Genomic DNA, 27,727 nt, shown 5'->3' on the forward strand with positions numbered 1-27,727 from the left:
CAAATACAACAGCTGAAAAGCTGCAAATACATAAACAATATGCTCTGAATTATGATGTTTTATGATGAAAATAATTTCCAACGGACATTTTGGCTGCCGTGACAATGAACTTTTCAGGCCTGTTGTTGCCTAATTTTCTATGGTGATTTACTCTCACTTGGAGCCAACCTCAAGTGGCCATTAAAATAATTGCTTTAATAAACATTTTTGACACACTTGCATTCGCTTCATTTTTGTGCTAACTAAGCAGCTGTTCGATTTAGCCAATTGGTCAGCATCTTAAAAGAATCTCAAAAATGTAACCTCAATGTTTCTTAAATCATTCTTTACTAAATTAATGTAGTATTTTCATTCCCCCTCTGTGTTTAGAAGTAAAAAGTAAAGAATCATAAAAAATCAGCCTAAATGTTAAACCAATATTTGCATTTAGAGCCTTAAAAGAATCACATTTATGTTTGTTGGGTCAAAAAAGTATCAGAATCTTTCAGAAAAGCTGGCCACACCCTTTGTTAGAACCCCACTGAAGACGATCTGGAGGCATCAGCTCTAGTTGTGTTTCTCTCTTTTTCGTATTATTTTTATATTTCGTATCTCCAGTCTTATCTCACAGTCTGTCATGTCTGCTGTCTGTATATAAAAACATCTGCTGACAGGTTTTAGAGTTCATCATTCACAATTTTATTGCACACAATTTGTAATAAAAACCTCTGACTCTCTGCCTAGAACATCACACTCACACTCCACTGATAAATTACAGCAATAAATTATCTTTAAAGCTGCAAAGAGATGCAGCGTTTCTGTTTTATCACCACATAAGAGTGAAGAGCACACAGAGGAAACAGCGGTGATTTCACCAACATATATAAAACACAGTATAAAATAAAACAAAAACAGCAAATGTGTTCAGAGCTCTCATTCCCTGAGGACAGGTTGTTCTCTACAAGACTTGATATCTCTATGCTGTGGGAGTGAATTTACACCAGAAAACTAACGTGTTTTCTGTGTTACCAATGAGGAAAACAAGTCTTTAACTCATCATTGTGACACCAAGTCAGATATAATCCATCAAATCTAGTAGTTCTAATGTATATGTCATCATTTTTGCTTAATTAGTTTTACCACCTAATAATAATAAAATGTAAAGTTACAATTATCATACAGTAAATAAAAACATTTATATTAAATTCACATTTACAAAATAGTATATTGTAAAAAAAATTTGAAGTTTTTTTTATGGTATAGTTAATTAAAACAGGGAGATAAGAGGTCAAATGTTGTGATATCACGTAGAAATTATTTTACAAATTTCTCCTTATTTTCCTGACCGGAAGTCAGGATACAGATACAATGAGCTTTTTCCCAACAGAAAATCAGACTGTACTACAGGACAGCAAACACCTGTTAAGTCACAAAGTGTTAATGTTTGTAGCTGCCGCTTTGTATCACAAAAACTGTTTCTGAAGAGGTTTTCTTTTGTCGGAAGGACCGTAAAGGAGAGTACTTCAACATTCACAGAAATCCTTTCTTTTCTTCCTCTCTGAGAGTTTCAGATGTTTAAATAACACAACTCTCGTGGCAGAACAGTCAGTAAGAAAGTCAATGGGCTGCTAGTTAGCTTAGCTTAGAATAAAGACTGGAAACAGGGTGAAACAACTAGCCTACGTTCAAAGTGAACAAAATCCATCTCCCAGCATTTATAAAGCTCACTGATTCATATGTTAGATCTGGTTTGTTTCATTTGAACCAAAACTGAAGTGCAAGAAACGACATTTTTTACATTTACATTTTTACATGTACTTGACTCTGAATTCCTGAGCTGTGGGCCGTCATGGGGACTGAGAATTAACTCACCATTCCATAGAGGTAAAAACTTTGTCCACCATTTGGACTTAAGTTACTTGAATGTAACTATAAAGTAAATAAAATTTGAGAAATAATGTGTGTATATATGTGTGTATGTCATCTTGTATTTAAGTTATATATCTGATCTGTGTTCATACTAAACATCAGACCTTGGTCAATGGCATCACCTGTTCAACACCTCAGCAGGTGTGTCTGGGGGATTCCGTGTTGGGGAGCACTCCTACATATCTTTGAAAGGTAGCATTAAGCCTTAAGTGTCCAAAGAGGGAGCTGTTTGAAGTGTGATGACAGTCATCAAGTGGTCATTGGAGTCAGCTTTAGTTATGACTCAAGACTACACGTTTTAAGTGAAATGTATTCGTCCCACTGAAGCCCACTGCCCATCTCTGCTGCAGGCTCGATACTCACGGATACTTAAGATACACCACAATCTGATACACAACTGTCCATGGTCAAGGTGCATTGTGGGTGATGTAGGCATCCAGGTTTTGATTAATGTATGGAATAAAAAAGACAATATCTTTCGTTTTCGTTTCAAGCTGACCATCATGAGTCTAACAGAGTTACAGAAGTGTGATGATGATCTGTTGAGTACAAAAATAAATATACATGTTATGATATCACAGTTCACTAACACATTAACATCAGGTGCACACTGCGAGACTCCACCACATCCTGTTGAATTGGATCCAGTTCAGATGTGAGTATGAGACAGGTTTCTGCGACCTCTGTCAATTGAAACTGCAGTGCGGGGTGAGAGAGCCTGTCCTCCACTCTCTCTCTCTCTCTCTCTCTCTGCTTGTTCCAGGGGCTCATATGCCCGCTCAGTCTATATGACTTCAGTGTTCAGTTTCTTCTTCTCTTGTTCTGATACATTTAGAAAGCTGATCTGACACTCGTGCTCATCCGGTCGTGCTTGCCGTCCACTCTTATTTCTTTCATGTTGTGATGATGATGATGTCTGATGCTGGCAAGGGGCCTGGCCACAATCCCTGCAGTGACCATGCAACACGAGGGAGGCAGTCAGCACCACCACACCGAGGGTCATCCCCGCCAGCACCAGCAGGATTATGAGCTGCACCTCTGTCAGGCCACCAGCGCCACGCTCACTCACTGTCACCTTAAGCAGCCTATCGCCATGATGACTACCATTATCGCTGCCTGTGGTGCTGCTTCTGTGGTTCTTACCCCCAGTGGTCAGCTGAGGTCTGACCCAGCCTCCTCCCTCCCAGCCCACCGTTGTCCAGCTGGGCTCGTTGTCCTTGTTGCTCATCAGCACAGTTTCACAGATGGTTCCAGTGTAGCCTGGCCGACAGATGCAGTGGAAGCCTCCGGCGCGATCCAGGCAGCGACCACCATTAAGGCAGGGCCGGCTGGCGCAGTCGTCCAGGTTGATGGTACAAAAGCGTCCAGTGAGGCCAGGGGGGCAGAGGCACGAGAAGCGATTGACGCCATCCAGGCAGGTGGCACCATTTGCACATGGCCTCATCAGGCAGTCGTCTACGTTGGTCTCACAGCGCGGCCCTGTGAAGCCAGCCAGGCAGCGACAAGTCAACTCCTCTGCATAGCCGTCTGCATCCTCACACAGACCGCCATTTTTACACGGAGACCTGAAGACAAAAACAAACAGAAACACACACAAACATTTTTTTCTCATGACTTACGGCTGTGAGTGCAGCTGAGGCTGATGGGAATGTTATACATAACATGCACATAGATTTGCAGGTATGTATTTATTGGACAAATTAAGATGTTGACCTGATGATGACACTAGATAAAAAGTAAAAATTTACAATTACAGTTCCTAATGAGAGGAACATAAATGTATGGACCACATTTCAAAACAATCCAGCTTTAGGACATCCAGTGTATGGATCAAGCCCACAATATGTCAGCAATATCCTGAAGCACTTTAAACAAAATGAAAAAGTGGGATTTAGTTTTGCTAGCAATGGGCTAAAACATATCTGATAATGAAAGTTAGAGGGAGTCATAACTAAACATTAGCTTAAAACAAATAAAACGATATATTTAGCTGTGCAAGAACATTGTTGTCCCCATATGATTGTGCTTAACATGAATTGTCAAGACGTGGGGTACCTGATGCTTGCATTGGGACCGGTGAGCTTTTGCCTCGATTTTTATGTCCTCTTCATTCTCAACACTCTGCCTGCTGATAAATTATATTATGGATGTAGCTTTCAAATACTTATTGTAATCCTTTCTGTCTACTTCTCTCTGAAATTTGGGAACTATTTTTCTAGAAATTTGCTATTATTTTACTTGGAGCATCTCTCACTGTTATAGTTGAAAACACCATAATATTTACATGCCGGAGCGCAAGCTTGACAGGCGTAACAACAGTAACCAATGGGGGTGGGACTTAGCAACAGGTCAGTTGTACTGTTGAAACATTTAAGTCTGGGTTAGGCCAACGAAGAAGAACACCAGAACAGACCTCCTCTGGTGGCAGGGTCCTGTCTTCAGCTGACAGTGTCTGCCGTGGAAACCTTCAGGACATAGGCAGGTGTATTCACCGCTGTCCTCCATCACACAGGTGGCTCCATTCTGACATGGCTGCTGCTGTGAGCACACGAACAGGTCTGCAACATGAAACAAGAGCAGAAAAATGAAACAAGACCTGAAACTTCAAACTAGACCTGGAACATCAACAGGCTAGTGCCCCAACAACATCATAATCTCAGACTTTTACTGATTAGTCAGATAGCCTGATCATTTTAGCCAGCATTAAAAGCAGAATTTGCCTACTCATGTGACCAAATGTTTTCTTTTTATTGAAAATGATGAACATACAAGTTTGCATGTTTTACTTAACACAATTTATAATATTTAGAGGTCTTTTGTTTTTGGCTCCTTGTCTGCCAGGAAATAAAGCCTGTCTGATCTTGTTAGTCAATTTCGCTAAAAGGTTTTGCATCCTTTTCCATTATATTAGTGAGTAACATTTGGTCATTACATTGCAAACTAATAGTTCTGTACCCTGCACCTCTGGATGATGTTTTCAACACAGACATGTATTTGGTTTCCCAACATATCTGAAAGGGTATTAATATAATATTAGCAGGTCATATTAAAACCATCATTATTAAATACAAATTATCCCGTATTCAAGCTTGCACAAGTAATGCAAGTTTAAAACAAGCTCATATTTGGTTTGAACAAAGCTCAACACAGTATTTTTACACTGTGGTATTGTTAGTTTTACTAAACTAAAGGATGTTAAGGATGTGAGTACAACTTTTACTACTGGTCTCAACATAAGACATGAAATTCTTTGTCTCTTACCTTTGTCACAGAAGCGTCCCCCCCAGCCTGGCTCACAGCTGCACTGCCACGGCTGCTGACAGGAACCGTGCAGACAGCCCGGCATCGGCACGCAGCGGTCACAGTGCTCACTGTCCCAACCAGGGTCACATCTACACACAGAGATGCGGGACCATGGTTATACATCTGTGTGTCTATAGATTAATTCATAACAGGTAGAATTAAAGTTTAGCTTTGGTCTGATTGTTCAAACACCAGAGGTGGTTGTATCCACACCACTCAAACGTGATAGTTTCCTAAATGCTTGTTCACATATGGAGCCCAGACACAGGCATTGAAGTGTCTATTTAACACCTGAGGGCGCTAAAACCAGATGAAATGTGACCCATCTGGCATTCCATATTCAAATTGCAGAACAATATGTTAGATTCACACATCTTGATGGCACCTGCAAGAGTCAACCCTCACCTCCCATCCCCTACCCAACCATCCCAACCGAGTCATGAGTGTAACAGGATTATTAATCAGCGGATTATGGACGTCTCACCTACAGACTCCCGACTCGTCACAGCGGCTGTTGGTAACATTACAGCTGCAGTCACTTCCTGCAGAGAGGAGAAGGTAAGGTCAGAGACAAGACGAAAACCTTACCTCGCAATAAAATATAAAGTATTAACCCCTAGTTACTGATACACTTGACTAATGTTAAGTGAAAGTTGGAGGAATAAGTGGTCAGGTATTGGTGTGGATTCAAATCCAGTAGTCCCAACATGAGACCCCTTTATGTTTTTGTGAAAAGTATTTATTAATTGGATCAATATAGAAGGCAAAACGTATTTCATACCATCACTTGCACTCGCAATCCTTAGGTGTGAGTGATCATCCTGGGGAATGGCCAAAACAGTGGCATGACACACTGAACAAGACTGACCTTCACAAAAGTAGTCACACAACTTTAAGTTGTACTGTCTACATAATTTATTGTAGGCTAAATTAAACACTGTTAAAGATTATATACAGTATAGGTGAGTACTATTCATCAAATTAGCTGGTGACATCAATTAGTGAGCTAGCTAACATATCCATGAAGATAGTATTTTCCCAGCAAAAACATTGAGCAAAGAGCAAACAAGCTGAGGATAGCCAGTTAGCTTAATGTTGCATGGATCTGACAATGGTTGCTTAGTAACATTTGCTGATAAAGTAAATTGGACACAGCAAGTTAGCCAGTCAGATCAGACCAACATCAATATGGATGAAATAGCTGACCTCATCCACTCAAGACAGAATTTTTCTACATAAGCTAATGAGCTAATTCATCTTTGTTAGCAAGCAGCATACAGTTAGCTAACAAATCCTATGTTGCCTGTGTTTTTCATTCACAGTCTTGTTCAGCAATTTGGGCTTTACTTGATAGAACTTTTTGTGCTTTGCATTTGACTGTGTGTTTTGCGCCGGTATTGTTGAGGTTAGCAGACTTATGTGGATCCTTAGGTCATTTGCTGACATTAGAAAACTCAATTTCTAAGCTAATGTTAGCACTAACAGCTGTTAGTGCTGTTGGGGAGCTTAAAATCTGTATTGTCTCATTATTTTGATTTTCCCTGCAAAACTGTCCTTCACAGAGAAATCAGTCACCAGGCTGTGAAAGGAAACCGAGAAAGACGGTAAGGACCCTTTTTGTAACAATCCTGTTCACACACTGGTAATAAAAAGTGATAAATACATGTAAATTGCTTCACATCAAACAAATCGCACAGCCTTCATCAGCAAGGCTGCACAGTTTTCACGGTTTCACACATAAAAAAGTGCTGAACGTTTACATGTATCTCTCACTGAGTTTGCCTGAGGACATCTGAGCTAACTCCTGTCACTGATAAATGTTAAAAGGGAAAAGGGACCGAGTGGACCTGGAGTGAAGATACTTTCATAAAGACTATGAACGAGATTGAGCCTCATTAAAGTTGCAATTTTGTAATTGATCCATGTTTTTTAGTGATTGGTCCCTCATGCTTCGGTGGCCTGTCTGACATTAACTGCGATAACGCTACTAAATGTTATGTTGTTTGGTCTGTAGGTGGCACTACAGCAACAAGAAGTTTCAGAACATTAACTGACAACTGACTTAACAACTGATCTTTCAAAGCTCCAATGTGTCCAGTACTGATCCAGGTTCACATGACAAACTGTTGAGCCTGTTGGGATATAAACCAGCAACCCTTCCAGTGTAGTCAGTGTGTGTGTGTGTGTGTGTGTGTGTTTGTTGTGCGTGTGTGTGTGTAGGTGTGTGTGTGTGTGTGTGTGTGTGTGTGTGTGTGTGTGTGTGTGTGTGTGAGTGTGTGTGTGTGTGTGTGTGTGTGTGTGTGTGTGTGTGTGTGTGTGTGTAAGTGTGTGTGTCAGCTGTTTAGATTTATTTCAGTGTTTCAGGTCTCTGGTGAGACATTAGCAGTCGACAGTTTGACTTCTGACCTCTGGTGCTGGGTGAGCCACGTGTCGGGTGTTACAGCCCGTCTGTCACGGAGACAGCTGGACAAACAGGAAGTAAATGGCTTGCTGCTTTTAAGTGAAACACAGTAGAACAAGCAGGAAGTCCAGTAGGGGCAGATTCTCCTGACAGAGCTCTGTGAATCATGTCTTCATTAAACAGAGTAGGGGGCCTTCAAGCAGCTAGGGGCCATTGTTAAGAACTAAATCAACTGCACAGAGTTTTTATCTAGCATAACCAGTGGCTACTGGCTCATAATTGTGGCATATGCAAAGATGATCCTCTATAATTCAATATGAACTGAAATAAAACTGGTGACACTTAATGTTTTGGTTCATACAGTCTTAAAATTGTTTTTAATTCATCAGAAAATCAAAAACACAGATTGAAACCAACTTAAAACTCAGAGAATCAGAAACACTTTATTAATCCCTGGGGGGAAATTCGGGCAAAATGAAAATCAAACACAAATCGTATTCTACATAAAACTGAGATAAATCTTTCATGTTCGATGGGAAAGGCTTTCTTATTTAAAAAAAAAAAGACTAATAATAGATTTTTCTGGGCTGTTTTTTTGTCCACAGCAACAAACACAGTGACTTGTTGTCTTAACCGTTTTAATGCTGAGGTGTTCAGATAACATTAGGAGAGAAAATAGACTAAACAATTGGGGTGATTTACCATCCAGAGATGTACAATTTTAACATTTTACAACATGGTTAAATCAAGACATAACAATGTGTGTGATGAGTTTTAGCCGTGTTAGCAGCAGCTATGGATGAAACATCTTAACAACTCTTGGATGGATTGTGATTTAGCTCAGACATGTATCATCCCCTTAGGATCAATTGCAATAACTTTGGTAATCCTCTGACTTTTCATTTAGAGCCATTAACAGGGCAATATTAACGCATCCAATGCTTTGGTTTATAACCAAACACCTGCAGAATTGATGATATTTCCGTCAGCCTCAGCTGGACTCTGTGAATACTAGAACAAAGTCCTCCAAGTGAATAATTAGCTATTGTTTAGCATGCTCACAGGCTAAACTAAGATGTTGAACATTGTAAACATAATGTCTGCTTAACAGCATTCTGTTAGTATTGTGAGCATGTTAGCACACTGATGTTAGCTTTTGACTCAAAGCACTGTTGTGGCTCTGTACATTTTCACAGAGCTGTCAGCATAACTGCAGACCCTTTTGTTTTTAGAGTTGAATTCAGTGTATTTTCACCTCAGCATTTATTTCCAGGTGTAAGAGTACCACATTTTGTGTGAAACAAGATGTACGAGGAGAAATAAACTCACCTCTACAACTTCTTATCTGCAGGTGTTTATTAGAAGTTTATCTGAGCAGCTTTCAGATTTTCTTTTGCTTTCTGGAGGATCAAACTCTGCTTGAACTCCAGCATTACAGAAGAGTTATTAGCAGGAATATTTGCTCTGTGTATGGAGCACAAGCTGTGACCTCTAACCTGTCAGCTCTGAGCGCAGGTGAAGTGCTTGTGGTTCCAGTATCGGCTGGAATTTTAGGGGGGTTTGTTTTCAAAGGGGGTCATGACGGAAAGATAACAGCCTCGTCCTCAAAGCTCCAGCAGTTCCAGAATGATCTCCGTCCTGGAGCTGCCAGGAACGTGGGGAACGCCAACCAAGTCACACTTAGTGTAAGAACAGCCGGGAGGTGCTAAGTGTTATCTGAGAAGAGCCAGGCAACAGCGAGTGGAGGGTTAATCTAACAGCTGGGGGGGCTAGGATTAAAAGGAAACAATGAGCCGCTGAGCGCTGCTGAGCACGCTCAGTGAGGATCCACATCTATCCATTCATCCAGGCCTGACTCAACGATGAAGATTTACTACCTCTTCTTTATACTTAGGGCTGTTGATATGCTCTTTAGAGACGCTTGAAATAAACAATACTGTGTGTTATAACTGCCAGGGCGAGTCTGACGGACAACTAGGGCTATGAGGACCACCCAGGGCCAACATGGCTGCCAGGGTCACCAGGGGCCACCATTGCCATCACTGGCCACCAGGGGCTAATGGGACCACAACCTGCAGAAAGCAAAGTCAGACTCCCCCCTAGTCCCTAGAAAAACAACAGTCCCCAAAGGTACTAAAATCCCTGGAAATACTGCAGGCTCAAAAGGCACAGCAGTCCCCAAAAATACCATGGTCCACTTAGGTGCTACAGTCCCCAGTAATATTGCAGTCCCCAAAAGTACGACTGTTCCCAGATGTGCCACAGTCCCTTTAGATACTTCAGTCCATAGAGTTACAGTACCCAGAGATACTACAGTCTCCGGAGGCACTACAGTCCCCAGAAGAACTGCAGTACCCAGAGATACTATAGTCCCAAGAAGTACTACAGTCCCCAGAGTTACTAGATTTCTCAGAAGTATTGCATTCCTTAAATGTGCAACATTCCCCAGAATGATCCCTGGAGTACTACAGAAGACATGTAATCCCCACAAGGGACTAGCTAAATTATGTTTATGTGTGTGCGTTGAACATGATGTGTCAGCTCTGTGTCATGATGTGTCAGCTCTGCTGTCTCCAGAAGTAATACAGTCCCCAGTAGAGCTACAGTCCCAAGAAGTTCCACAGTCCCTAAATGTACTTCTGTCCCCAGAAGTCATACAGTCCCCTGAGGTACACACCTTTATGGCACTATAGTCCTCAGAGGCATACAGTCTCCAGAGGTATAACTGATCTCAGAAGTGCTACAGTCCCAAGATGTACTACACTCTCCAGAGGTACTACAGTCCCTTATTTTACTACAGTGCCAAGAGATCTACAGAAGAATTGCATTCCCCAAATGTGATAATGGCCGAATCCATGGGCTGACTTCTCCAGAGATACTGCAGACCCAACACTAAATGTACTACTGTCCCCAGAAATACTATAGTCCCCAAATGTACTACAGTCCCTGGATGCACTATAGTCCCCAGATGTACTAATGTCCCCAAAAGTACTACAGTCCATTATTGTACATCAGTCCAAAGAGGCACTTAAAGGGGCCCTCTTACACCCTCTGCCTGAAATGACCCAGTCAGCTTCGTCCCTTTAAGAAACCCCGTCCCTACAAGCCCACTTTCTTCTGATTGGCCAGCTCTCAGAAGCCTGCTGAGGCTGCATTTTGTCACAAAGTACAGTGTGTAGAAAAAACTGTCTGAAACCTGGCGTTCACAGCAGCCTACAGACTGAGCTGAGAAGCCTGGGATTACTCCAACATACTTTAACTACAGATTTGAAACTTAACCCACATTTAGTATGGACATCCAACATTATAAAATTATATATATGTCTTAAAATGTGAAAAAGCATAAAACCCCCTCTTTAAGTTCCCAGAAGAACTGCATTCCCCACAAGTGACTGAAGCCAACATATGTGTGTGTGTTGAACATACTGTGTCAGCTCTGCTCTCTGACCAAATCATAACTTCAGTCATGATTCACTCTGCTGCAGCAGGCTTACAGGAAGAGAGAAATAAAGAGTAGGAAGTGAAACAGAGCGACAGAGCTCTAGAGACAGAAAAATCTGCTGAAACTTGATGTTATCAAAGTGAGAATGCTTCAAAGAGGAGAAGAGGAAGAGGTGACTGACAGGAGGTGGAATTGGCTGTGTTTCTCCAGACAGCCAGTCAGACTGACAGAAGCTGAATGAGCAGGAAACTGGGGTCTGTTTCTGTCTGTCTGACTTAGAATTAGTACTTTTACTGCAGTGAAGGATCTGAAAATGTCCTCCACAAAGTTTTCTGAGTCAGACATCTGGACCTCATTGTTTTCGAGGAAAAGCTGCATCAAAGACTGCCAGGTTTTCCAGGAAATGTGGAGACTGTACAGGACATCAGAGTAAAACTGAGACTGAAAGAACCTGTGTGTGTGTGTGTGTGCGTGTGTGTGTGTGTGTTTGTGTGCGTGTGTGTGTGCGTGTGTGTGTGTGTGTGTGTGTGTGTGTGTGTGTGTTTGTGTGTGTTTGTGTGCGTGTGCATGTGCATGTGCATGTGCGTGTGCGTGTGTGTGTGTGTGTGTGTGTGTGTGCATGTGCATGTGTGTTGAGGATAATTTTAGCTCTTGCTGAAGCTTTAAACGTCTTGAATGCTACACTGATTTCAGTCACCCCTCTTGCTGCTCTGCTTCTTTCTGATTGGCCTGGTTGCTTGCAGCACCTGTTCCTCTCATTAGCCGTCCAATCAGAGCCACCTAAGGAGGCAAGCCTGTGGTTGTAACAAAGGTCATTGTTTTGCAGGTGGTTGGTGTGTCTCTATGATTACTGAGAGAAACAGGAGCTATGTGAAGAAACCTGATCCTAATCCTGATGCTGTACTCAAAAATATATATATATATATATATATATATATATATATATATATATACATATATACAAGATAAACTCATATGACATCAGCAAAGATGGAAGTAGTACTCTGATCTTGTACTGCGTTATGTAACTTACGATCATAAGATATTGAATTGATGTAATGCAGTATAAATACACGAGTATTCCCTTTAACCTTTTGAATGGAGGCTGCTCAGTTTTGGATATAATATAATATAATTTTTTTATTGTCCCAGGCAGTGATGGATTAATGATCAATTCTGTCCAACATCAATTACCTGCTTGTTGATCAAGCTGATTTATTTTCTTATACAGAAATAGAAGCCAATGTCTGCCTGCAACAATAGAATTAATACATCAACAAATCTGCAGCATATTTCTGAGTGGGCTTCTTAATAGTCTCAGACACAAAGGTATAATCCATCAGAATTCCCTACACAGTGTCTCCTTCATAAATTCAGCATCATGTTGAACATTCAGCTATGCTGATGCTTACATATTTGTGTCTTCAAATCTCCAGTATAGTTTAGAAAAATGTTGAGGAATATGGAGTCTGTAGAGAGTGCAATCATAAAAAATTTGATTATTTTACAGATTGTTCTGCTGGCTGGTCCTCTGAAGAGGGAAGGGGGAGAGAGTGGGAGGAGGGGAGTGGGAGATGGATGTGTCATCTGAAGCTGACAGGAGGCAGAACTGGATCCCTCCTAAATTTTAACAGCCACTGAAGCTCTGAGCTCTGAGATCAGCAGCCTGTGGAGTAAGAATAATATTTAGCCACAAACCCAGAGTCTTACCTTCCTCACCCCCTGCTCACCCTCTTTACCCTGACCCAAAGAGACACCCAGAGGCGGTCCTGCTGATCCTTGACTGTCAGCCCTACACCTGTCCTCGTCACCCTGAAGAAATCCTCTATAGCTCTTATCTGAACTCACTACCTCACTACATGGAGGGGTGGGTTGGGGGGGGATTACTTCAGTGATTATACTTTTACAGCAGTACACTACAGAGGAAAAAATGGGTGTAAATTGATCCAGCAGAACCAGCAACATCCTTATTTGTTATTGCACACATTCTTATTATATGCCAAACCCTGGTCCCTTTATGACACACAGTGCACCTTGACCACTGTATTTGTGTAGGTAGTAGCCAGTGTAATTGAGATGAGCAATAGGCTTAGACAGATTTGTTTAATTTACTAACCTGTGTTCTTCAGCCACAGTCAAAGCAAACCCAAGTGCTTTAATTTAAGGACATTTATCAGCTATCACACAGCACCTTCTAGAGACACTGAAGCCTTTACACTCCTTTTACACTGCTTTGAACACATATGCAAGTATACTCCAGCCCCTAGAAACAGGTGGAAACATCTCAGATGGAGAAATCTGGAGGAAAATTTAAAAGGAAAAATGTCTTTTGTTGACGTTTCAAACAGAACATTTGTAGCTGCTCACACCAACAAAATGACTGGTGCTTGGTAGAACAATAATTGCTGCTTGCGGATTTATGCTAAAAAAAATAAAGCAATGTTGAACATTTTCCCAGCTTAGTTCTCTACTGAAAAATCCATATGTTGATTGATGCATTTTAAAATACATTTATTTCACAAAGTTTCACAAGTGCGCATTCCTTTTCTACAATTTTTTTTTTTTGACATTTACAGTTGTTTCTTTGTTTGTTTTTGTGACTCTTGTTCACCAAAAAACACTAAAAGTCCTAAGAGTGAAAATGATCAGTTATTAAACCTTATTCTGACTAACAGATGAATAAAGGCGCTCTGATTCACGCAAATCTGGTTTCTTCTGACATGTGCACCCCGACTGCAGCTCATTGTGAAACCCTGCAGGTTGAACCTTAAAGCAGCAGTTTGTACCATGAGGTTTGGTAACATGTGACCAGGTGACCTTACCTTGACCTGTGCAGGGCGGGACGAGGAGGACGAGGAAGAGGCAGTAGCTCAGCAGCAACAGGACGGCTGCAGTTTGGACTGAGGACATGTTGGCAAGGACAGGCTGAAACAGAAGAAACAGGCGTGTTGGTCTCTGACCCGGAGTCAGTTTGTCAGCAGAGGATAAACACATGGAGGCTCCTGAAAGGTGACACGGAGATGTCTACAGCTGATCAAAGGTCTGAACCAGCTGAGAGAGACATAAATCTGAGCTGCTCCAGGATCAGCTGTTTACTTGCAGGTTGTGTTCACACTGTACTCTTTAATCAAACGCTAACAGAGCTCCACTGCACCTTTAAAGCTGCTTTAATGTAGATCTAATAATAACTATAGTTTTATTTGATTATGTTTATATTTTGTGTTCCAGGTTACTGAGTTCAATTTTAATATTTTATTAATAAGACAATCATATTTCAGCTTTTAGTATTTCATTGTATTTTATTTGTGCTTTTTTTAAAACAGACATTTATTTGTAATTATTTTGTTATATTTGTAGAAAGATTCCTTGAGTCTTTTTTTTTTTTTACTATTTACTATTTACTGTTATTCATTTATCTATTGATGAAGTTTTGGTATAAAAAAGCACCATTCGTCCTGAGGGTGGGACTACAGAGGACAGATTATGTGGTCTTTAAAGTGTAAAGGGTTCTTCAGGAGTAGAGCAGGAAGAAGTTCCGGAGAGGATGTTTCACAAAATCTCATTAAAGATTTCAAGTAGAACATACTGATCTTGATAGAGTAAAAACGTCCTTAGTTTATTTCGATACTAACAATGTCAATGTCCAGATGCTTAAAGTCCTCCCCGCAGTGGCACTGGTTCAATTTCAACCCGTGCCCTTTGCCGCATGCCATCCCCTTTTTCTCCTCACCACATTTCTCTCTTACGCTTTGGCTGTCAATGAAAGCAAAAAAAATCTAAAACAAAACATTATCAACTACCAGCTCCAAACAGCAGACGGCACAGTTAGAGATTGGCTGGGAGACTAAGCTCAGATCACAGTTAAACATCCTGATTATTAGATTTTTGTCCCTCACTTCACATGAGAGCTTTTAAAAGATCAAACACACATGTGAAACCTGATCAGCTGACAGTACCTCTGACCTGTCAGTCTTAGATTGGACGTTTCTGATCCTCCTGTAACAAACAGGAAGTGTGCTTGTGTTCATTCTCAGTTTTGTTTAATAAACTTCGAGGATGATCAGAATGTGAAGTTATTCATAATCGTAAAATTACATGTTATTAGGTGTTTTATAGTCTTTACAACTGAAATGAAAATTAAGTTGATTTTCATTGTTTTTTAAGTTTCAGTTGTGTTCAAACCTCTAAAAACATTCAGTTTTATATCTGACAAATGACAGCAGGAACCTTAAGATTTTAGACGCTCCAATCAGACTGGACAGAAATGAGATGTAGCCAGTCAGATCTCTGAAGACACAACATGAAGTTCAACAAGACTAGCGAGAGACACAGCGATGAGAAGTTGAAAATGTTATACTAATGAGGTTGAGACTCATTTGTGCAAATCCTGACCAAGAAACCACTAACTTTCGTTTTTTATCATCTAGTATACATAAGAAGTGGACGTAACCACTGTTATGTCACCCAATGGTTGGTGGACAACCATTATAAAACCACAAGTTTGGCATGTTGGCCGTCACCACCTTGTATTTGAAACCAGAAATGATCAAATTTGGATGAGAAGGTGGAGCTGGAGAGAAGAGTGGGGTTAGCAAATGCAATGTTACCAAAGTTATACAGTGAATGCAAAATAAGTATTCATTAGATGAGTAATTAGCAAGTAAATAATCTTGGCTAACAAGCCTTGTATCGTGAGAGCAGATATAGACATCTGCTAATTATTTAATAATGCTAGAATGTCAGTCAGTGAAAAAGCTGGAGCACAGAACACTTGGACGTTCTGTACAATAAACCACACAGCAAGCCATATTATTTGTTCAATATTTGCAACAAATTCTCCAAAAGCCACCAACACAAACACGACCAGTGTTGGATAACGTTCCTTTAAAAGTATCTCATTACGTTACAAGATTACTGCCATTAAAAAGTAACTTGTTATGTTATTACCTACTGAGAAAAGCACATGTTAGATTACTTTTGCATTACCAAAAAGTGAACTGGGCAGAGGCATACAGTATTAGGCACAGCTGTTTCAATGAAAACAATACAACACAGGCTCTTATTTCCCACCAGTGTTGCGGAGCTGTGTTTAGCTGCAGATGCTTCTTCACATTTGAGGTAGAGCTCTTCACAGCGGACAAGCACTTATCCTCCAGACACAACTTACATTTCACAGTCACATTGTTCTTGTCCCTTTCGCCCAAAAATTCAAAATAATGTGAATATTTCCACAAAGAAAGTAGTAAAGTTGTGAAAAAGTAACTAAATAACGGATAACTTGAATTGCAGAACTAACGCATTGTGTTAGCCGTTACAACAAAAAAGTAATCCAAGTACCCTAACGGATTACTTTGTAATGCATTACCCTCTACACTAGACACGACTGAAAGTTCAAGTTTAGTGACCGGAATAAGCTGAGGCTAGCCGGTAGTAGCACCTCCCTCTCACTCAAAGCAACCAAGCCCCTAATTATGCACAACTGCTGTAGCACATCTTAAGACTTGCACCAGTCTGTAAACATGTTAAAATTTGCTGTACAGTTGGCCATTTTAACATGGGGCCTGATGGAGATTGACTCAGTTTTGGAGCTGGCCCCAAGTGGCCTTTTGAGGAACGGTAGTTTTTGGCACTTCAGTGTTGAATACATTTTTCATTCCCCAAGATTGCTGCTCTGTGTTTACTTTCTGTAAACAACCCTCAGTGGAGGAGATTACTGTTGTAGTTTAGTATCCATGGGAGGTTCCTCTCCTTTAGAATCCCCAATTCCAGATACCAACATTAACAAAAGGCATTGAGTGGTTGGAGAGTTGTGTTGTTTAATACCATGTTTGCAGCTAATTAGACTGAAGTAGAACAAAGTCTTAGAAGAGAAAGTGATCTACACACCAGGAACACGTTCTTGTTCACAGCTCCTGTGCTTTCCAAAATGTTGTTTTTTGAAAGCACAAACAAACATTTGTCTGTTACCTTTATGTGCCAATTGTTATTTTCAGTGTTGCTGTAAATTTGAAGTAAAAATATCTACCCTTGCATAGAGAGCCAAAATGAGAGAGAAGTCTTGTTTTTGTGAGCAGAGTGGCTGTAGATCCTCCTGGGACTCTACAGGAGTCCTCTGGACCCTTGGTACCGTGGTGATGGCTGTTGGCCTGCAGTGCTGTGTGTGTGTGTGTGTGTGTGTGTGTGTGTGTGTGGAGTACAGGCAAAGACTATAATTCCCAGACTCTCCCTCACTTCCTCTCGGGGATCTCAGCTGTTAATATCAGGCTTATTAGAGTCAGAGCCAAGCAGCTGCTCTTCTTCTTTTTCTTCTCTTTCTTCTTCACTGCCTTGTCTTTTACTTTTTCTTCTCTATCTTCCTCTCCTAACCTTTCTTCTCTTTCTCTCTCTTGTTGTTCCTACTCCCCCTCTTCTTTCTTCACATCTCAAATATTCGTATGCTTATTAAAGCTGATGAATACGGTAGTTTGTGACAGCAGTGTTGACTGAAAGGTTCAGTTCTGGGTTCGAAGGGGTTAAACCTCAGTGAGTTCTGGGTGTGCAGGGGTCAGACCTGAGGGAGACCTAAGGCTGCAAGCAACAGTCTTCTGAGTAAGAAAGTTCTAGAAAAACCTCTGAGGTCGGCAGCTAAAACACCGAAGCTTTTATTCTGAGGGACTCACGCCATTCTCATGCTGAACTCAATTGAAAAGATCTTTACTTTGCACATGAATATGAATATTTTCGATGAATTTAAAGCTGCACAAACTGATGTTTCTGTTTTCAGCAGAAATAAACACAACATACTTCCACCTTTAGAGTTCATATGTTGAACTTGTGATCGAACAGATTCTTATTGCCAAATCCACCAGTCATAGAGCAACATGATCAATCATGGGGATTGATGTGTGTCTGCCTGAAGAATGCAGGAGAAATATCCACTCTTTTTCAGCTCTGTTTTGGTCTCCACCAGTGCTGAAGGGAAATATTTATCTCTTAGCTGCTAAATGCTCCACTATGTTCACTAGCTAGTCACTAACTCTGTTTGTCTGCTGTTTGCCTCCAAGCAGGTAGTTTTAGTAAAACAGCGTTATGAGAGTGCTGAGAGAGAACCAGAACAGTAAACAGCTGAACAATCAGCTGAAACTCACTAAAAGCTCTGAGAAGCTGCAGATTCAGATGAAAATTCACCACCAGAGACACCAACACACACTGTCACTTCCTACAATGTTAGTATAGAAATAAATATATAAGCTGCTTCAATGTTAGTGACTGATGTTGGTAGTCTCTCTGTGAGACACCACAGCCTCATGTGTGTGGACTGTGAGAGGAAACACAGAGAGAAGCAGCTCTACTGTCTACTAAACCAAAATAACGCCAGTCAGACAGAGTCTAAATTTTACTTCTGATGAAGCAAAGCTAACAGTTTCCTGTTGCTTCCAGTTTTTGTGCTATGCTAAGCTAAGCTAAGCTAAGCTAAGGATTTCACAGATCTCCAGAACCCAGTATAAGCACCTGGACGTGCCACAGCAAGGAGTTTAAATCATGTGATATCTTCCAACTTCCTGTTCCTACCTGCTGCTTCCTGTTTTTATTTCCTCCTTCTTCTTCTGCTGCTTTGATCTCTTTACATGTTGTCCTGGTCTTTCCTGTCAGTTCTCTTCATGTTTTGTTGTTTTCCTGTTGGAGTTGATCTCGTATTCTTCTTCCTGCTCGGAGCTTTGGTCTGTTCAGCCTGTTGCTGTAGCGACGGACCTTCAGGTTGCTCTGCCCACGCGCTCGACTGGCAGGCGGCGGGAAATAACTAGCAGGATCATTTTTCCAGAGATTACTGCGACGAACACAACCTTCCCAAAGACAGGAACTGACATGCCTGGAATACTGTGTGTGTGTGTGTGTGTGTGTGTGTGTGTGTGTGTCTTTTCTTTCAGTATGTTTGCTTGAGAAAGAAAAGAATGAGGGGAGTGTGTGCATTTGAGAATGGATAGCAACAGGTGGCCAATTTAATGCTTCAACATAACACACACACACACACACACACACACGCACAATTATGTCTGTGTGCATTCTTGAGGAAAGCATAAATCCTAAACACCCTCTGTGAAAGCAAAAACTAAAAAGATAAAAAGTGTGACTTTCAACATTCACTGGTGGAAAATAACTGTACTTTACTTAAGTGGTGTCTTTCATAAGCAAGCTACTTGTAGATCACAACATTGTGATGAGAGTACTTGAACTACAGTAAGATATTGAATGCAGGTCTTTTACTAATTTTACAGTGTAGTATTAGTAGTTTTACTGAGGTAAAATTTCACCAAAAAAAAGACACCAAAAATATCTATAAAAAGTTTCCTCTCGTGTGTAACATGTAAAAGTTAGCAAGGGACAAATAGCAAAAAAGTAACCAGTAGTGCACGAAGTGTAGCTATCATTTACTACAATAAAAGTACTAATACCACACTTTAAAAAATACTCTGTTACAAGTAAAAGACCTGCTTTAAAAATGTAACTTAAATATAATTAAATTAGGTTATTAAAAGTAGAACATGCTGTAACATTCTATATTATTTTATATACATAATTATTACTCCTACATTTATGTAAAAGCAGGATTTAAGTGTTGGAGTTGGTTGAAGTAGATAATGTTGAACTGTCTTGTAAAGGACTGCAAATAATTATTGTTGTTGTTGTGGAATTATTAGCTGGATGTTTGATTTGTTGTGAAAATAGTGAGAAATGCCTTCATTGTGTTTGTCCTGTTATTTCAATAAGATGTGATGGATAAAAAGTAGATAATGTCATGAAAATAAGACGATTACTTTGTCCACACAATTAAACAATCTGATGTCTGTATTCTTGTTGTAATAAAAACATAGATATAAAAGGGAAGAACCTTCCTGAAAGAAAATCTGTGAGGCAGGCTGAGGTTTACTGCAGGAGGCAGCTCTCTTTTTTAGAACGAGTCTGAATAACTGGATTTAATTTTGTGTTCTGTGAGTCCCTCAGGTGCAGCAGACTGCACAGAGCAAATAAGATGCTTCTCTGCTGCACAACCCTCTACATAAATACAGACAGACAGTACAATCATCTCTGCAGGGAGCTCACAGACACGCTCTTAAATCTGTATTTACTGAGACACACACATTATTAATGATTACATAATACTGCAGCTGGGAGATTTCTAGCAGTCTATTAAAGCTTTTAGATTTTATTTTACTTTAATTTTATTTTGGCTATGCCACAAAGCTGCTCAAAAGAAAAGATAAAACATAAAAGGCAGATTAACAAAATAAGTTTTAATGTCACACACCTCAGCGCTGTAGGCCGGTTGAGTCTTTTAAAAGTAATTTTGAGTCATTAAAACTCAATGTATCAATCATTTTTTCACTTATATATCGCTTTTTCATAACAAAAGTCACTTGTAACACTTTAGAGCAGGTAGATCTATTGATTGAAGTAAATTACTGTTCTACACTATTGATACACTCGAAAACTGAGTGCATCAGTAGAAATATCTGCTCAAGCTGATAAAAAAAACCTTTTGTGGCTTTCTGTTGTGTTTGTTTTTTAAATACCCTTCTGTAGGCTTTCTGTTAGCTAGCTGACTGACAACAGATTAGTAATCTGACAACACAGGTAATTTACTCTTTGAACTGTAAGTTGCAAGCAATAAGTGCTTTGTTAAGCCAGCTGTTTAAACTTCTTGTGGCAGGATGGATTTAATGTTTGTTTTAAGTTTGTTCGTAATGTAACTGTAATGTTTGTAGCTATCAGGAACTAAGGTTTTTATGATGATGTTTTATCAGCCTTTTTTAGGCTGGTTATTTGTCTCTAATTTAAACTGTTGGGTCATTTGTAGCTGTAGCCTAGGTATTTTGCTATTTTTTAACTGTAATATTTGTTTTTGGCTCTTCAAAGCATTACGGTTTTCAAAGCTAGTTGTTTTAGCTGCTGTCTCTTATTTATGAACTGTATGTAGTTCAGTGTTTGAACAGTTTGTAGCCTAAAAAACTCTCCTGAGAGTTTTTTAGGTGGTAGTCTGAAGCAACAGGTTTGTTCATGTGTAGATATTTGTGTTTGCAAGGTTTACTAAACTGTCACAGTTAACGTTTTGTTTGATGCTAGTGATTTATAATATTTTACCTACTTAATAAATTTTAATCATTGCCACTGTTTAGCAATGCTGCTAACTAGTTTTTTCACTGCTCTATAAGTTAGCTATTGATTACTGTGTATTACCTGTGTCTTCAGGGATTACATCCTTCGAAAGATGTATTTCAAGGCCGATTGCATCATGAAGGCTGCTTCAGATGTGGCCGAGAAATGCGTCCTCCTTTTCCCTGGCCATGAAGGATTAATTGGGTGTATGCTTCGTGGCCCAACATATATCAAAGACATTACGCGCCAATTCAAACGAGATGGCGGACCCTTAATGGCCGAGGAATACACTTTTAAATGTAAAAGTTTTTGGTTTTAACTCAGTCGATTAGGTAGCAATACAAATGTTAAAAAAACTAAAAGGGCCTTTAAACAAATTATCTTTGAAATAATGGGCAATAATAATAAGTTACATGATGTTAGTTATGAAAGCAAGTATGCCAGCTAGCTACCGGTTGCTAGGCGACAGGAGCGGCATTCGGTGACGCAAGGGTAAGGGCAGGAACAGCTGGTGAAGCAAACAGGAAATCCTTCGTAGACTAATGAATCATATTTCGCGGCCCCTAAATTGAGACACGGATATTGTCTGTAACTACTTTTCATCAACTGTTTGTAATTTTCTATCGTGAATAACTACCTTTTTGTTGTTGGCCATTTATCATGTTTGCCGCTTTTTTTTTTGGCAGATGTTAGTTACTGCTTATTTTATTTATTTATTTTTACATTTTATTTTTTTACGTCATTAGTTGTACGCAATGATACTTCGAAACCTTCTTGAGAATCCTTTACTGATAACATCATTAGTAGTGCTCTACCTGCATGTAATGTTTGTTGCTTTTAGATTTTAACTGTTTTAGTTTCAGGCTAGCTTTTCACAGTTAATCGGTACGAACAGAGTTTGTCTTGTTTGGTCCAGTACACAACATGCATGTAACATAAAACATTTAATTCAGCTGAAGACATGTTCAACTGAGTTTTACTGTTGAAACATTTTTACTGCCATATGTTAATGTTTCTGTCCAAACTTCTGTCATTTTCACAACCTCCATTTTTGCTTCTCATCTTCTTCGGTTTGTTTTTCTACATCACAGCTCATCAGTACAACTGTTCATTTATTTACATTCATATTTACAAGTTAATTTACAAGTTTTAAAGGAAAAATATGTAAAATATTTACTGGATTTTATCATAAAATGGCCATAATATGTCATCAGAGATTAAGGAAACACGCTAAGTTGAAATACTGGCTTCTCCGACAACAATGCTGCAGCCAGTATATTCTCCTCCTGAAATTTCCATTCCGGTGTTGAATGTCTGTGTGTGTTGTGGTCTGTGCGATCCTGCCCACTGCCCATTTCGTCACCTCGGGTCGCCAGATATGAAACAAATTGGCGCACAGGACTTGTTGCTTGTCATTGTCAAAGCGCACGTTTTCTGCTCGAGTAGGTTCGGCGTCCTCAACCTGGCGACCCGCGTGAGCTTCGAGTTGTACTAGACGCGTAGCTCTGTTTGGGAATAGAGTGCGTGTCGGTACCATAGACTGTATAAAAAGATGGACGACATGACAACTCCCTAAAAGCGAAGCCAAAACATGTCGGGCGCCCCCTGCTGACTGGCTGCAGTATAGCTCATAAAGCCCTCCTCCTCCATGTTAACAGGTGGGACATGGGTCAAACTATAAAATCAAAATACACGCCCGATGTATTTTTCTCAAACATGGTTTCTGTCATTATAGCTAGTTATTATAATATCATCTGATTTACGTCCAAGTGTTCATTTTTCTGGCAAGTTTATTTTTAATTAGTTATTTGATGCTGTCAAAATGATGATTGACAGCTCTGTTGACAAATTTGGCTCCTGCAGCCAATCAGTTCCAGGTGAGCAGAGCGGAGGACAATCCGTGAGTAGAAACGTAACTAAAACAATCACTACAGTCATTGAAGTCACCATACCTGTGAACGTTAACCTCAGACCAACACAGAGAAGCTGTTCTGCTGTTAAACACGCCGGCGTGCGGGATCCTTGCTGTTTTTTTGTTAAGTTAAGTGTGTGTTTGGGTTAGCGGAAGTGGCTACCACCGCTTCACTCGCTGATCTCTACTGCGCAGACTCTGGCTCCGTATGACGTCACCATCACATGATGGCGGCGCCTATCACAGGGACTATTCTGGCATCAATTTAGTACAATGGGAGCAGATGGAGACGCATTGTCCATCTATATATACAGTCATTGGTCAGTACCCCATCCGTCCCGGCTGTCCAATCCGTTCTGCGCATGCTCACACTTATTCCTGCGATTTGTACCTCACATGTGAACGTTTGACGGAAGCAAGTCTTTTTTTTTATAACTTTATTATTATTTTTTATATACTTTATAACACAATATTAGACAAATACACTGCACTGCAATACAAATAACAGTACGTGGCCGTTATTAGCCAACATAAAAGCACAGAAAAGTTGCACAACTGCTTGTTTTATTAACATTGATTGTTAAAAGAACTCTGACTAATTAACTAATTTGGTAAAACTAGCTAATTTGACAGCCAACCCAATGACACAACTCTCTAATCTAATGTTACATGCCAATTCGACCGCCAGCCCACGAACACAACTCCTCTCAAGTCGAGCGATGCATGCGTGGAACAGATCGGGCAGTGTCGTAAAACGGGTTCAATTCTGCGCAGACTAATAAAGCCACGTACTCCTCAAGACTGAAGTCGTGCTCCTGTGTCTTGCTTCCTAAATCAATGAAGTGAAACAAGCAGCTCAGTGGAAGGGAAAAGAAAGAGATGAACACTGATGAAGGGGTTTGCAAATTAAGGCAGAGATAGAAGTTAAACAGGATTTAACATGTTGAGATGTGTGATAAGTTCCTGATCTTAAATGAAGTAGTCACAACAGACTGAAAAAAATATTGCATGAACATTTTACTTTGAGAACTGAAGTATATTTACGAACTTTTGATTTGGGCAGATTTGGGCAGATTTGTTGCTGGCGGGACGGAAGAAGTGTCTTTGTTTTTTGTGTGTCACAACTGCAGCAGCTCTCGTCACCGACAGGTTGGACTTAAAAACTCGGTGAGCAAAATAATCCACAAACAGGGACACTGACTCTGCCCTGGGGGGGGGGTTCTGGATGGGGACTGCTGCCATGGCAACAGGAGAAGAAGGAGGCTGGTAGCTGTGGACAAGTGCGGGATGAGGAATCAGATTTGTGTGATGTTTCAGAGAGTTTCATCAGACTGAAACTGAAACGTCCTTCAGGCTCAAACTGTCATCAAAGTTTCCTGTGTTTTCATCACAGAGCTCCTCATATTATCAAATTTTACCTGGGGTCAAAGGTCAAAACCTCATCTCCTGACAGTCAGCTGGGTTTTCCCCCGGCCTGTATGGATGTGTGTGTGTGTGTGTGTGTGTGTGTGTGTGTGTGTGTGTGTGTGTGTTTCCAGGGATCAGTTTCACGTTTAGACTGGGCTCAGCTCTGGAACTAGGGACTCTTTTACTGGATTAACTGGATTTTACTGGTTGAGAGTCGAGATTAAAACACATTAAAGGCTCCAGAGTCATCAGGGATTGGATGGTTGAACCAAATTCACTGCTGCAGTTTGGTTTACAGCAAAAGTTCTTATTGTACACGTTTACTTTAGCACAATGTTGAAGTACCTGTACTTTGTTTGTCTAATTTGATGAAAATTATGAAAGTCATGAAAGTAGCTTAATGCCAAACACAAATCGTTTGAGAGTGACTGTTTGATGAATATCCAGACCTGGTTTGGAGGCAACACAATTCTGTTCATTCAGTTATAATGTCAAAGTTTGACCTTACACAAGATGGAGTAAAACAGAATAAATGCAAAGAGAAGAAACTGACACCCCTAATCCTCCAGTGCGTCAGTCTGTCACTGAGCTTTTATTATGAAGGGCTGGTATTTATAGAGTGATTTTTACAGACTGCTGAAGCTGAATGTGCGTGTTTGATCCCAACAGAGCAAGTCAGTGTGACTCTGTGTCAGGAGCAGCGGCTCTGAAAGATTTCACAGGAATTAAGATCTGCTGGACTCGACTGTCACTAGAATCAGGCGTGACTCTCCCGAGTCACATGTCACAGAGTCACTCTAAACTATCGTTAAGTGGTAAACAAAAGGTACATTTACTCAAGCACTGGACTTAATTATCATGAGGTATTTACATTTAATGCTTCTGTAGTTTTACTCCACTGTCTCGAAGAAAAATGTGGTACTTTTTACTGCACTACATATATATGACAGTTATGACATTTTGCAGATTCCAATTTTCATGCAAAAAAATTGCTGGTTTTTAAAAACTATTTCATTTTTATATACAAAACCATCATTTCCTCTTATTGGGTTGTGAGCTATTCTCATTTAATCTTCTCAGACAGTTACATTTTGAATAACTTACACATGAAAGATCATCTTATGAAGTATATCAATACAAATGCATGGTTTGTTTGTATAGACAAAAGTGTCTCAAAGATCCTAGCAACAGCAATGCTAATGAGACAGCATGGAAACCATCCAAACCAGACACCCAATGTTTTTCATCCAACAGCACAGATATGTGAGGCAGAAGAGACGCTCAGCAGGTGGATTAATGCTCACTCAGAAAAAATCTGACAGGAGAAATAATTTAACACTGCCAGCTAAAGATTTCACACGGCAGTGCTGCAGGAGGTATTTTGGATCCTTTTACTTAAGTCAAAGAACGAACACCACACTGCAAAAGTAAAAGTCTGACAGTAAAAATGGAACTTCAGTAAAAGCATGTAAGTGCAGGACAATGTGTTCAAAGTATTTAAAGTATATTCTATCACTAAACTATTATTACTCAAACATTTGACATTTTTGGAGTCATTTTGAACTATATAGCATTAAAAAGTAAGATTATTTTCATAATGGATTCATCAAAATACTTAAACATTTGCAAGAGTAAGTGAAGTAAATCAAACATTGAATTTCTGAGTTTTAAAAGTAAAACAAAGAGTTCTTACCTTCACCCCGCAGGTTCCTCTGTTAATGTGACAATCCTCATTAATATTCAGCTCAGCTTCAGTCAACACAGTCATCAACAGAAAAACACACTCATACAACAACACACACTCTGATCCTCTTCAACTTATTGTAGTGAGTGTGTGTTTGTTTGAAGCTGCATACACGCAACAAGGAGAGCCGTCCCCCATCTGTCCTCCACCCGTCTTCCCTGTTCATTTAACACACTCCCTCTCTGCAGGGTCCGACCACCCCCTTTCCCCCACAGACGCACACTGACACACTCTACAGCTTATAAATACTTGTGTGTGTGTGTGTGTGTGTGTGTGAAACTGGCCACTCTCCTGTTGTTTGTCAGATAACTGTGGTGTTAAATTAAATCTAAGCACTGACAGTCACACTTACACACAATGACACTGTGTGTATTCAGCCTGCACCTTCATCTGCACAGTCAGGTGTTAATAAGTGTTGATTGGACTCATAAACACTTTGAGAGCCACTTTTAACGCTCTACAGTAAAGTAAAATCTGTGCAATGCATTGCACAGAGACAAAGCCAACTTTGACACCACTTAAGATTAATAATTAAATTGTCACTATTTAATATTCCTTATCCGGCTCGCTCAGTGTGAAACTATTACAGAAAACAAGTCTGAGTCAAAACGTCAAGGACGCCGGGATGAGTTAAGTTAATGAGTTAAACATCCGTATGACTATGTTAAGTCTGCCTCAAATTATCCACGAAACAAAGGCAATTCTGCTTCGACAAAAACAAGTAAGAGTAAAACAAAATAGACAAAAATAACATGTCAAATGAAGACAAGTAAAAGCATAAAAATCTAGACGAAGAAGACAGTCAAATTCAAAATAACAGCAAGACAAAAACAAATACAATTCTACTTATCCAGAAAACAGAAGCAGTCAAAGTCAAAACATTCAAAAGGAGTCCTAGTAAAAAATATCAACACCACAAAGACAAGTTTCAGTGAAAACATCCACTGGATAAATATACGTTTGAGTCAAAACACCCAAGTCAATACTGCCAGGAGGTAAAGAGGAGTCAGAGTCAAAACACCCAGAGGCAAAAACAAGTCAAAATCCAAACACCCATCATAAAACGACATGTCTGAGACAAACACAAGTCAATGACAAGACAAAGAAGCATATGAGAATGAGAAAACTTATAGAACCAAAACTCATAGAAGAGCTTGACTCTGACTCCTTGAAGTCAGAGTCAAAACTCCTTGGAGACTAGGCTCTTAAACTTGACAAACAGACAATCATCGGTATGTAGTTTGTTCATATTGTGGCTATGATGAAAACTGTAGCCTCCAGGGGATGCTGGCAGCACCATACCACTGTTTTCTTGTTGTGTTTGCCATTGATTAGTTTAAATGTTATAAACTGCACTGTTACTCAGAAGTTATTTGTGCCTCTGGATAAAACTTACTCTTTCCGTCAGTAACTTTCCTCCTGTCTGATTCTCACCAAATTATTTTTGCATGAAGGATGTTTTTTGGTCCACAGGGA

At 40.0% G+C, this 27,727-nt stretch overlaps 1 protein-coding gene across 1 annotated transcript; it reads right to left on the bottom strand.

Annotated features, from left to right (window-relative positions):
• Positions 1 to 1,250: 1,250 nt before the first annotated feature.
• On the bottom strand, positions 1,251 to 26,342 carry dlk2 (delta-like 2 homolog (Drosophila)). Its single transcript, XM_069659049.1, has 6 exons — positions 26,201 to 26,342; positions 13,877 to 13,979; positions 5,696 to 5,753; positions 5,170 to 5,300; positions 4,322 to 4,466; positions 1,251 to 3,473 (listed from the first exon to the last, which is right to left on the bottom strand). Exons 1-6 carry the CDS (start codon positions 26,273 to 26,275, stop codon positions 2,693 to 2,695), a joined length of 1,293 nt encoding a protein of 430 aa, XP_069515150.1. The 5' UTR covers positions 26,276 to 26,342; the 3' UTR covers positions 1,251 to 2,692.
• Positions 26,343 to 27,727: the final 1,385 nt, after the last annotated feature.

Source organism: Semicossyphus pulcher, unplaced genomic scaffold (genome assembly GCF_022749685.1).
Source record: "Semicossyphus pulcher isolate SPU_LCO1_2020_fin unplaced genomic scaffold, fSemPul1.0.p SCAF_12, whole genome shotgun sequence".
NCBI lineage: Eukaryota > Metazoa > Chordata > Actinopteri > Labriformes > Labridae > Semicossyphus > Semicossyphus pulcher.